The sequence below is a fragment of the Danio rerio genome, chromosome 8 (assembly GCF_052040795.2).
Source record: "Danio rerio strain M-AB ecotype USA chromosome 8, GRCz13ab, whole genome shotgun sequence".
Lineage (NCBI taxonomy): Eukaryota > Metazoa > Chordata > Actinopteri > Cypriniformes > Danionidae > Danio > Danio rerio.
The window spans coordinates 16,290,720-16,303,135 of record NC_141028.1 but is presented as its reverse complement, the minus strand read 5'-3'; the positions used below and the strand labels follow the sequence as shown (position 1 = coordinate 16,303,135).

Below are 12,416 nucleotides of genomic sequence, written 5' to 3'. Positions count from 1 at the left end.
TATTCATTCATTCATTTTCTTGTCGGTTTAAACGCAGCGGATGCCCTTCCAGCCTCAACCCATCTCTGGGAAACATCCACACACACATTCACACACACACTCATACACTACGGACAATTTAGCCTACCCAATTCACCTTTACCACATGTCTTTGGACTGTGGGGGAAACCGGAGCACCCGGAGGAAACCCACGTGAAGGCAGGGAGAACATGCAAACTCCACACAGAAACGCCAATTTAGCCGAGGTTCGAACCAGCGACCTTCTTGCTGTGAGGCGACAGCACTACCTACTGCGCCACTGCCTTGCCCGTACATTATATTTTTCTACTTATCTTGCAAGATACTAGTATTCAGCTCAAAGTGCCATCAAAAGGCTTAACTTTTATTTAGGTTTATTTAGGTTAACTGGGACTGTTAGGTAAACTAAGCACGTCATTGAACAACAGTGGTTTGTGGCTGAAAAAAATCTCTTAAGGGGGCTACTATGCAGTAGGTGATCTGCCAAAATGCTAACTGGTTAGCATAATATCTTTGAAGCACATTCCCACCCCTGCATCTAAAGCCATGCCTCCTGAAACACGAATGCACAAACAACAGCAGACAACCCACTAGTTCATGTCATTCGTCAGTTAGAAATGTAGTTGGTGGTTGGCCGGCTGTGTGCTAATGGTGAATGTGTGAACAGAGATGCGCATCTACATCTAAATCTACATTTGTTTACAGACAGTTACTTATTGGAATTATGGGAGATGTCGGCCCTACAATATTTATTTAGATGAATTTTTTTTTGTGTTATGCCTTATCTAGAATATAAAATACATATAAATACATTTACTTTAATCATTACTATTGTAAAGAGACTTTCAACCAGCACAACAAAAAATGTTTCTGATAACAATCACATACTGCACCTTAAATTTTGCCCATAGCAGTTTTTACTATTCCCACTAAGCTAAGCTAAAAAGAAAATGCTGTGAAAAAAATCCCTTTGGAAATGTTTAAAATAAAATTACAATGGCTATATAATACAAAAAGCTGTAGGTCAGTCTATTTAAAGTACATTTTTGCAGATGAAGGAATTAATTGAACATTTGAGTTGGAGGTATTCTTACCATAGTGCAGAGCAGTTTGTCCTTCATCATCCTGTGACAGAAATAGATAAAAAGTTTTGTGTCAGACATGTCAAATATATCGACCATTACAACTAATCAAACTCTTTAGACACTTTCTAATCATCATCAATACTGACTCGGCCTCCAAAATCAAGCGAACATGTTCAAGTGTGAGCCCTGCCTGTTGACTTCACCTACACAAACAGGTGCTTTCCCCTTTAAAGGGATTAAGAGAACAGATTAAACATTGATTTCCTGTCAGATAAACAATCAGACCCTTTAACCTCCAAAACAGACTTTTGAACAAGTAACCAGGATCAGAGGAGCTTCCACTCTCTGTTTGGCTGGATATATAAACCGGTTTAATATGAACAAACCCTTGACCTGCGTGCTCAACGAGGCCATCAGGCGGTCCAGGATGATCTATTCATTGTCCCCTGCTGGGACCGTGTCCGATGCATTAGCCACAGGGGCCGAGGGCATAGCACAACAATAGATGCGTATACAATAGGCCCAATCTGCCGGCTGTGCTGCTGACAAATTACCACACGGCTGGTGGTATCAGAGAGCAGGGCAGAAAAAGCCATATTTAGGCCAAGGATTAAGGATCCAGTGTGTGTGTGTAGATATAAATCCAGTGGAATGCAACACTCAAGGGGTCTGGAAGTTCTGCAGATGACACGCGTCTTCTGGTTAAATGATATTTTAATTGCCACTTCAATGTGTCTCCTCACCCTAATAATGATGACAAACGGCATTATTGTTTCGGCTGGGTGCTTGTTGGAGATCATCACAGCCCAATGAAAACTAGAAACAGTTTTGTTGCTCACTTGCTTCTGGTAAAACATCAGCTCACAGTTCACATAGACAATTTCAATGGGCTTTACTATAATAGGCATCTGACAATGGATTGAGATCATGCTGAAAGCTGACAATGGAACACGTCTTTTACGGCCATATACAAACTGCAGGTAAATTAAGTTTTCATTTGACCTTTTAGCAAACGGGTGCCCAAACTTTTTCACATAAAAGGCCAAAAACATAATCATTAAAGGCACCTATTTGATAATCAATTTATAATTATTTTTATAGGGCTTTTCCCCTTTATTGATAGGACAGTGGAGATGTACAGAGAGGAAAGCATGGGGAGCAGAGAGAGGGGAAGGATCGGCAAAGGACCTCGAGCTGGGAATCAAACTCAGGTCGCCGCGAGCACCTGGGTGCTATATGTCAACACATTAACCACTAGTTAGCCAACAAAGGCACATATTTAACCCCTTTTTCAAGATTTAAGATAAGTCTTTTCTGTCTCCAGAATGTGTCTGTAAAGTTTCAGCTCAAAACACCCATCAGATTATTTATTAGAGCTTTTCTGCTCTAAACATAAATGTAGCTGTTTTATTTTTGCCTGAGCCTTTAATGCTAGTTCTCCCCACCCACCGTTCCCACGTGCCAGTCAAAATGTGCCTCAATCTCCACCTCGGCTGCGTCAGATAAACAACACAGTGACAGACATGAAGGAAGCAGATCTCACATAACGATTGTGAGAAACACTATAGTAAGAACTTTACCAATGATTATTGATTTGGCAAATGTGACTGGATACACAATAATATCCAAATGCTATATGGTTATTTTATGTTAATGTAGAAAATAAACCTCATTTAACGTCTTCAAACCGGAATTGAAGCATCTTTTGTAATTGTACTGACATGTTTTAAAAACGATTTAAACTTGTAAAACTCAATCTTGATCACATCTGATGATGATTGATGATCACAGAGAGCTGAACAGATCTTTTAATTCCAGTTGCTTTGTGCACGTCCTTTCTTGTTGATATGATTATATGCATTACTATGGAGACGTTACCACGCAGCTGTCAATTCGGTGGGCAGGGAAATCGGGGGCGGGATTTGGATCCTATTTTAACATCAAGAAATAAAAAAAAAGAGACTTATTGTGTTTATATCAGCCCAATATGACTGTCCAAACAGCTTACAAAAGATGACTTTATTATAGGTGCCCTTTAAGAGTCATGGGCCAAAGATAAATATATCAAACTATTTTACATTAAGGTTGCCATGGGTAACTTCCTAATTTATTTTAATTGTATTTAAAAATAAACATTACTTTGAATAGTATTAACAGTATAACTTTTTTAAATCATAACTTATTGCAATAAATAACATAATCACATTTATAATACAGTTGAGTTCAATGCTGAATACAATTGTCAATCAGAATCTGCCTTTGCACCAAAGTCTCTGCATTGTCCTCTATCCGTCAGGTGACAGTTTGTACATTTTAAACTAAGTTATGGCATTTAAAGGGAAACATTTATTTTCAGTTAGCTTTTTTGTAGCTTTTATTTTTTAATTAAATAAAAGTTTACATTAAATTTGAAACGACAATCTCTAAACCAGGGCTGCTCAACCCTGTTCCTGGAGATCTACCTACCTGCAGAGTTCAGCTGAAAGCTTGATCAAACACACTTGTTTTTAATTATCAAGTGCTCCTTTAGATCCTGTTTAGTTGGTGTTTAATCAGGGTTAGAGCTGAACTAAACTGAAGAAATGTTGTCAGATCTTGCAAAAAAATAAAATAAATAAATAAATTTGATCTAAAAAGGCTTTTCTTAGACATGAATTAGCCAAGTTGCAAAATATTGCAATCTGCACCTGCCTACTTTATTAACTACATAAATTGTTTGGCTAAAGCCCAAAGACAGTTAATAAGTGTAGCTTATATTAGGTGGACATAGTAACCCTTCAAAAGCTCACTTTGCAAAGCAGTCTTCTCAATATAAGTCACACCTTACTATATATTACATTCAAATTCAAAATTGTATTATTGAAAGGGGGAAAATGGTGATTTTATTATTTTTATCTAGTTTATATCACTCAAAAAATAATTCTATAGATTCAATTTGAATGAATATGGTTTATAAATGGAAGTATGAATTAAGTAAATTATAGCGCCATTCATTTATTATAAACATCAAAGCCTAAAGTAAGATCCACAGCTGTCAAAAATCCAAATGTGTGCAATTGTGTCATGTTTTGTGTACTTGACACAAACTTTATTCTTTATTTCTTCTTATTATTTAAGCAACATTTCTTTGTCAGAATTTTTAGATGGAGTTTTATTAAAATGTTTTCCCAGTTAGCTTGTCGTAACGCACAGGTGTCAAAACCAGTTCCTGGAGGGCCGCAGCTCTGCACAGTTTAGTTTCAACCCTAAGTAAACACACCTGATCAAACTAATTGAGTACTTTAGGCTTGTTTGATACCTACAGATAGGGATGTTAAAGCAGGCCTGGAACTAAACACTACAGGGCTCCAGCCCTCCAGGAATTGACTTTGATACCCCTGTCGTAATTGATTTGAAAATGTGAAACTGCGAAACAAGGTATTTTACCATTACCATCGCTTTGGATGCCTGAATATGGGTTTTAAAGTGTACATTTTGAAAATAATACCATTATCTTGTGCACATGTTTTCTTCAGTCTATAACCCTGGAAAAAATGAGTATTGCATTAACATTAATTAGTCATTCATTTCTCCAATATATACATATTTTACATAGCCGTGAAGTGCCTGTCAGCTATAATTTTATAAAAAGTCCTGGCCGCAACCCAAATCTTTTAATGATAGAAGTTTACAGACCACCTTATGATAAAATTGTGTAGATACATTGGTAGTTTTTTTGTCTGTCGTAAATTTAGTTTTAGTTAAACCGTATTTTGGCATATTTCCGTCTTTGAGAATACATGTGTTCAAATGCGCATGAGAGGCCCAGATTGCATCGGTATGAATGCGCAGCCGAGATTGCACCGGTCTGAGATTGTATGACGTCTGCACCCAGACTCGAAATATTGAGCCAAGGTGGTTGGCTCTTTCGATCAGATCCTTCCAAAGTCTGATCCCATTGTTTAATAAATACGAAAAATCCTCATGGCACCAGGGCCGAAGCTCTGAAACCATCCTACAGTCAGATGCTATTGCTTACGGAGAGGCGGGAGAGGGACTCCAGGGTCTCTCTGATTGGATTAGCTGGTTAAAATCCCACTAGACGAACAGAATACTGATGCAGAATCTCCACTCACCTTCTCTGACACAGTTACAGCTCTACTATCAGAGACTTGCATAATAAAATGCAACAACACAAACAAAACCAGCTTCCTTTTCAGTTTTTGATTGCTACTGTAAGATCATGTTTATAAAAGAGAGATATTCAATTAAAATAAATGAACTATAAAAATTATTTTGATGTTTGTTAGAAACTCGTCCCAACATTTGTCATTGTAGCAATAGTTTCCCTAAAATAACGTTATGAAAGTCATTGTGCAATTGCACAGTGGTAACAGCCGTGGTTTAATTGTACAGCTGCAACAATAACTAGTAGCCTAACTATACAGTTTTCTACCTGAACTGCTGGTTACTTGTGGTGATACATTGTAATATACATTCATATTTGACATTTATAGAAATTATTAAATTAATGCCAATATGTTTTGTATAACAATTGTTAAGAGCTCAGAAGTAAAAAATGAGCAGATTTCTCTCTCTTTCGTTCTCAGCAGAATAATAGAGTGGCAGATGTTTATGAGAATAGATATGGAGAGGCACATAAATACATATAGCCATAATTAAACAGTGAGGGCTTTACGAAATGTAATCTTCTTTCACTAATCTTGTGTGCAGGCAACATCCACATCAGCCCAGAGCCCTGGTGCAGCTAGAACATGGACACAAGAGGCAGTGTGTGGATGGAGACAGCAGACAGACAGGTTGGCTATCATGGAAAATGCATTGAGACACCTGTTTAGGTTGGTCAGCTCACATCGGCTGTCTTAAAATTGGATATAGTAGTTGTGTACTTCTTTATGATTTCATTCAACTTGCCCATTTAAAATAAAATAAAATAGAATTTAACAAAATTAAATAAAATACAATTAACAGGTTGGCTATCGTGTAAAACGCATAGAGACACCTGTTTATATCAGTCAGCTCACATCTACTTTCTTAAAATTGGATATATTAGTTGAATACTTCTTTATGATTTCATCCAATTTGCCGATTTAAAATACAATATTACAAAATCAAATACAACTAAATAAATAATTTAAAAAGTCAAAGACTATTAATAGTCTATATGTGTGTGAGTGCATATGTGTTCATGTGTGAGAGCATGCTCGTATGTATTTTCGTGTGTGATTGTGTGTGTGTGTGAAGGGGTCAGGGACTAATGTCTCTAGAGGAGTCTGATGGAATCAGGCATAAATTGGATTGTCCTCCATTTGGTTTTCAAGGGAGAAGCGGAAAAGTCAAACGAGAAGCCAGCATAGCATTTCCCCCCTAGTAAACTCCATACTAATCAGGACACTACAATGAGAGGAACTACTAGACCTCCAGGTTTCCTTGTGTTACAAGATATGTGGACTAGTGCAGGGCAAAAACTTATCGCATGCAATATAAAAGGTGGTTTTGACATAATTTAAGCGTGTGAACTATGTATATTATTATGTATATTAGGGCTGCAAGATATAGGAAAAACCTGAAATTGTGATATTTTGTATTTCTGTTATGTGAATTCAGCTTGTTTTGGAAAGAATTCTTCATTTTAGATTGATTAGGGATTTTGTAGGGCAAAGAATCTCAAATCATATATAACAAATACCTTACAAGCATAAATAAATACAATATAATATTGATAAATAATATACTATTTAATATTGATAAATACAATATTATCAATATTATCATAATTAATATTAACAATATTATACAATATTAAAGATAAACGTAAACCATATTCAGGTCCAGATTAACACTTGATAATCAACAATGCATAGTCTTTATTGTATATAATGTAATCTTTATTAAAGTTACAAACATTATCATTTCTGGTGGACGGATGTTTTAAACTCTGAAATGTTGAAATGATCGCACATGCCTTAAAGGGATAGTTCACCCAAAACTGAAAATCTACTCACTATTTACTCACCCTTCACTTATTTTAAATGTTTATGAGTTATTAAAACATAACATAAGAAAGAAACTCATAAATGTTTGAAACAAGAAGAGTGGAATAAAAATAGTGAGTAAAGTTTAATTTAACTTGCACTTAAACTAATAATCTCTTTAAAAACGCATGCTGATGATATAAATATTTATTTATATTTAGATATAAAACATATATGTATATAATACAAATTATATAAATATAAATATCTGTGTAACAAAATTGTTTTGTATGGTTTTATTTATATATATGTGTGTATATCACATATTCATAACATATAACACACACACACACTTTCCCAGAGATGGGTTGCGGCTGGAAGGGCAACCGCTGCGTAAAAACTTGCTGGATAAGTTGGCGGTTCATTCCGCTGTGGCGACCCCAGATTAATAAAGGGACTAAGCCGACAAGAAAATGAATGAATGAATGAATGAATAAACCACACACATAAATTATTTAAAAAAAAATATATATATATATTTTAGATGAGATTAATCTTTGCCCAGCACAAATATTTAAATAGAAAACTAGTTTAACTAGTTGACCTAAACAAAATTTGATTAATTAACAATTAGACAAATCGATCAACTAACCATCAATTAATCTGTTAACTTTGACTGATTAATGAGTTTTGCTGTTGGTTCAAATATTGAGTAAATTATTTTCTAACTAATAATTAAATAAATGAAGTCACTTAAGTTTTGAAAATGCCTTTAACATAAACTGGATTTCCTCGTACTGGGTTGCAGCTGGAAGGGCATCCGCTATATAAAACATATGCTGGAATAGTTGGCGGTTCATTCCGCTGTGGCGACCCCTGATGAATAAAGGGGCCTAAGCCTAAGGAAAATGAATGAATTAATAAATGAATGCATGACCTGGATGAATCTGTGTCTCTTAGGATTTCTGTCTTTATCAGATGGACAAATTAAAACAAAAAAATAATTTTATGTTTTTATTTTTAAAATAAAATATTTTGGATATTTGGACTTTTTTTTTTGGACACTACCTGACAAAAGTCTTGTGCCTATCCAAGTTTTATAAACAACAAATAATAACTTGACTTCTATTTGATCATTTGGTATCAGAAGTGGCTTATTTGAAACGCAAAGGCTTATTTAATTAGGACAGTAAAGTCTGACTTTGCTAAGACAAAAGTCTTGTCTCTTAACAGAAATAATGTACAGTATAGAATATAAAGTCATGGTGCAGTGAAAAAATGAGTTAATATTGTGTATGACTTCCATGAGCTTGGAGGACTGCATCCATACATCTATGCAATGACTCCAATAACTTATTAATAAAGTCATCTGCAATGGCAAAGAAAGTGTTCTTGTGGGACTCCCAGAGTTCATCAAGATTCTTTGAATTCATCTTCAATGCCTCCTCTATCTTACTCCAGTCAATAATGTTAATTTCTGGTGACTGGGCTGGTCAATCCTGGAGCACCTTGACTTGACATTTTTGCTTTCAGGAACTTTGATGTGGAGCCTGAAGTATGAGAGAATGTGTTATCCTGCAGAAGAATTTGCCCTCTCCTGTGGTTTGTAATGTAATAGGCAGCACAAATGTCTTGATACCTCAGTCTGTTGATGTTGCCATCCACTCTGCAGATCTCTTGCATGCCCCCATTCTTGAATGTAACCCCAAACCATGATTTTTCCTTCACCAAACTTGACTGATTTCTCAGAATCTTGGGTCCATGCGGGTTTCAGTAGGTCTTCTACAGTATTTGTGATGATTGGGATGCAGTTCAACAGATGATTTATTAGAAATATCTACCATCTGACACTTTTCCGAATGGTCAACTAGAAGTCAAGTTATTATTTGTTGCTCTTACAACTAGGAACGATGACAAGACCTTTGTCAGGAAGTGTATGTCAGGGCGATTAAATGAGATGTGATGCATTTGGATAAGTTGTATTGTTTCTTTTAACTCATGTTTACTTGGTGTTGTTGTAAGTAGCAGTGAAATGAGAGTGATGATCAGGTCAAGTTGTACTTGAATTTTGGACAAATAACAATAAAAAAAAGAGATGAAATAAGGTGGAACAAAACATTGTATGAGATGACGTGACATGCAATAGTAAAACGGATTAGACTGTGTCTCTGCGGCGTCTGTGGTAGACAATGTCCAGTCGCACCATCTGTACAGGCTTGAACGCGAGCTGGCACACATACGCTGTCCACCAGGTCACTAAAAGCTTTCATGTTTTCATACCAGCACAACCTGGCAGCTCCCCGCGGCATATGGTAGGTGTGCCAGGAGCCACTGTCACAGCTTTATCTAGTACGGCTAAATCTCTCCCAGGAACACCCTTCTCTCTCTTCATCTCTCTCTCCCTCTGCTGTGCTGTCCCGGACAGAGACATTAAACAAATGCACATGCAATTATGATTTATGGTCACCGTATGCAGGGAGTGCAGAGGTTTTTTTAATGACAGGAGGAGGAGAGAGGGATAGACAGAGGAGTGAATCGATATAACCACACCGCATTCATATGCAGATACGCTTATGATGAGCAGGTGCCATTAATCAGAGCATGCAGAAAACGCAGCAATATGCATGATCATAACACCTACCGGCGCACACTGATAGAATACAAGATTTATGAATATTTGGCTTCATCCTCCTTTATTACAGAAGAGTTATGGCTCTTTGGTGTATTAATCGGATGATTTGTAGTTGCCAAACATGTATGGGTCATATTTTGTAATGTTAAAAATGAAATAATCTGGTCTGTAATTTAAAGAGGCAATTCTGTAAGATAGGGTTAAAAACTTTGAGAAAGACACTCTGATTGTATTCCCTAGCAAATATTACCGTTTTAAAAACTGACAATAAGAAATAAATTTATCTGAACTGTATGGATCTGAAAATCAGGATCATGTGACACTTAGGACTTGGACAGTTAAAAATGCAGATTTCTATGGCAAAAATAAGTTTTCAAGTATAATAAAAAATTAATCAGTAGTATTAAATTGTAAAAAAAAAAACATATATACATATATATATATATATATATATATATATACACACACACACACACACACACACACACACACACACACACACACACACACACACACATATCAGTGACAACAAGCTTTAGCTGTGTGTCTGTGTAATCAGAAAAAAACAGAACAGGTGTGTGTCAGGTGCATGACAGAATTTGCAGTCCATTTCGTGGCAGATTTGTAGTTCCCCAAAGATCAATCGCGAATGTAACAATTTTTACATATTAATTTAGGCTTTTTTGCTATTTAATTAATCTCGATAGAAAGTTTCAAAAGTTTTTTCACACTATAAAATGTCCTGAAAGACAATGCAATTGAAGGGATTGTTTACTCCAAAATATATTTTTGATAGTTTCTTATGTTGAATAGACAAAAAAAAAATGTATTGTGAAAAATGTTGGTAACCAGATTGTTGATGATAGTAACTGAATTCCTTAGTAGGAATAAAAAAACTCAATGGGGTCCAGAAATGAGGAGGGTGAGTAAAAGATACAAAAATATTTTTTTAGTTGACTATCGCAATAAAAACATAAGGGTAGATTACCAACTGAAACAATATTCATAAAATGAACATTTTTTTAGTTAAACAAAGATCACAATAAAGAAATACCTGGAGGATTTCTTAATAAACTTGTAGAAGTTATCATGCAACACCTCAGTGGAAACATCATACCTAAACCAAAGCAGCATAATTAAAATGCAATTCTATAAAAAACATAAAAACAGATTAATTAAAATGTGACTAAAACAGTCAGTTTCTGTTTAATACTTTAACTTCCATATACAAAGACATGAAACGTTGCCTATAGTAAAAATAAGTGTGCACACAAGGGTACTTTTCTGGTTGGGAAAGCTGTGTTAAAAGGATCAGGCGGGTGGACTGCTCCTAATTGAATCCATTTCACCTCTGTGTGCAGTGTGTTAACCTTGCCAGCCAGTCTCTCTGTGTGTGAGGGTTTGCCTGTCACTGCATATCACTCAATCCCAAAATGTCCTTGACAAAACCCTCTGTAAAGATCAGGTCAGCCTCTTTCCCTCATAGTCACATCGCAAAACACTCAAGCGCATCTTCAATGAGGCACAAACACAAAAAGCCATTCAGTGGAGACTGTTCATCACAATACAACACAAACAAGTAATGCAGGTGCTGAATAAAATCTTATATTATGAAACCAAGTGTTAAGTCATTAGTATTAGTTAAAGAGATAGTTAACCCAAAAATAAAAATGTACTCGCCATCAAGTTGTCCAAAAATGTATGATTTTTTTTTTCTTCTGTTGCACGCAGATGATATTTTGACTACTGTTCTTCAAAGTATCATCTTTTATGTTAAACAGAACAAAAAAAAACTTATATCGGTTTGGAACAAATGGAGAAATAAAGTAAATGATGCCAATTTTTTTTGTGAACTACTACTTTAGAGGATTAGCTAAACTGATCTAACAATTAAAAGCAATATACGAGTCAGAAACGAGAAATCCCATTATTCTGACCTGTACTTGTTAGAATATATAAAAGCATGAGTGATTATATACAATTGTATTAAAATTTTAATAATTAAATACTTCTGACAAATTGGTAAAAATGAGCGTTTTGAAGTATAATGACAAAGTATAATTATTTTAGAGTATAGAGTATTTTTGGTAACAAAGTGGATGGCAAAATCATTCCACCAGCGACTCACTTCCCAAAACCTTTTCATTCAATGTTCCTCTTCTTTTTCCCCCACCACACCACACGACAACTCCAAAACATTATGCAATTCTGAGTGTGCCTCTCACAAGTGAGTGGGCTTGACAAACCCCCTGTAGAAAACACACTCATTCATCTCTCTGACACTTTAACCAACACTTGTGCCAGTTTTGCACATTTGCACCAGACACTTTCTTACAATCACTCCATGGGCCCTATCATATACTCAGTACAATAAGGCGCAAGATGCGTTTGGCGCGATTTGTTGCTATTTTCAGACCAACACAACGTTTTGTGCCACGTTGTTTAAATAGAAAATCCATTTGCGCCACTTTGTGGACTCATGGGTATGCTGGTTTAGAAATGAGGAGTGTTAAGGTGCATTGTTGGTGCGTTGCTATTTTAAAAAACTGAAATTAGACCTCACCATTGACCAAGTAAAAGCTGGTTTAAAGTCCAGCACAGAGCACAGTAGCTATGCGTCTATGCAGGTTAAAACGCTGACACATTTCTTAAAACACACAAGATGTACAGCAATACACAAATATCTTTACAATTGAATAAAAAAAT

General features: G+C 35.7%; 1 protein-coding gene and 1 long non-coding RNA gene across 2 annotated transcripts in view; one reads left to right on the top strand and one right to left on the bottom strand.

Annotated features, from left to right (window-relative positions):
• The window catches only part of acbd6 (acyl-CoA binding domain containing 6), a 70,317-nt gene that overhangs the window by 10,108 nt on the left and 47,793 nt on the right, over window positions 1-12,416 (bottom strand). Inside the window, 1 exon segment of the mRNA NM_001025455.1 lies at window positions 1,113-1,143. Within this exon segment, the coding sequence (NP_001020626.1) occupies window positions 1,113-1,143 (31 nt within the window).
• The window catches only part of LOC147835538 (uncharacterized), a 39,262-nt gene that overhangs the window by 20,064 nt on the left and 6,782 nt on the right, over window positions 1-12,416 (top strand). The window contains exon 2 of the long non-coding RNA XR_015497648.1: window positions 5,817-5,902. This is a non-coding gene — a long non-coding RNA (uncharacterized LOC147835538). The remainder of the gene's footprint in view (window positions 1-5,816; window positions 5,903-12,416) is intronic.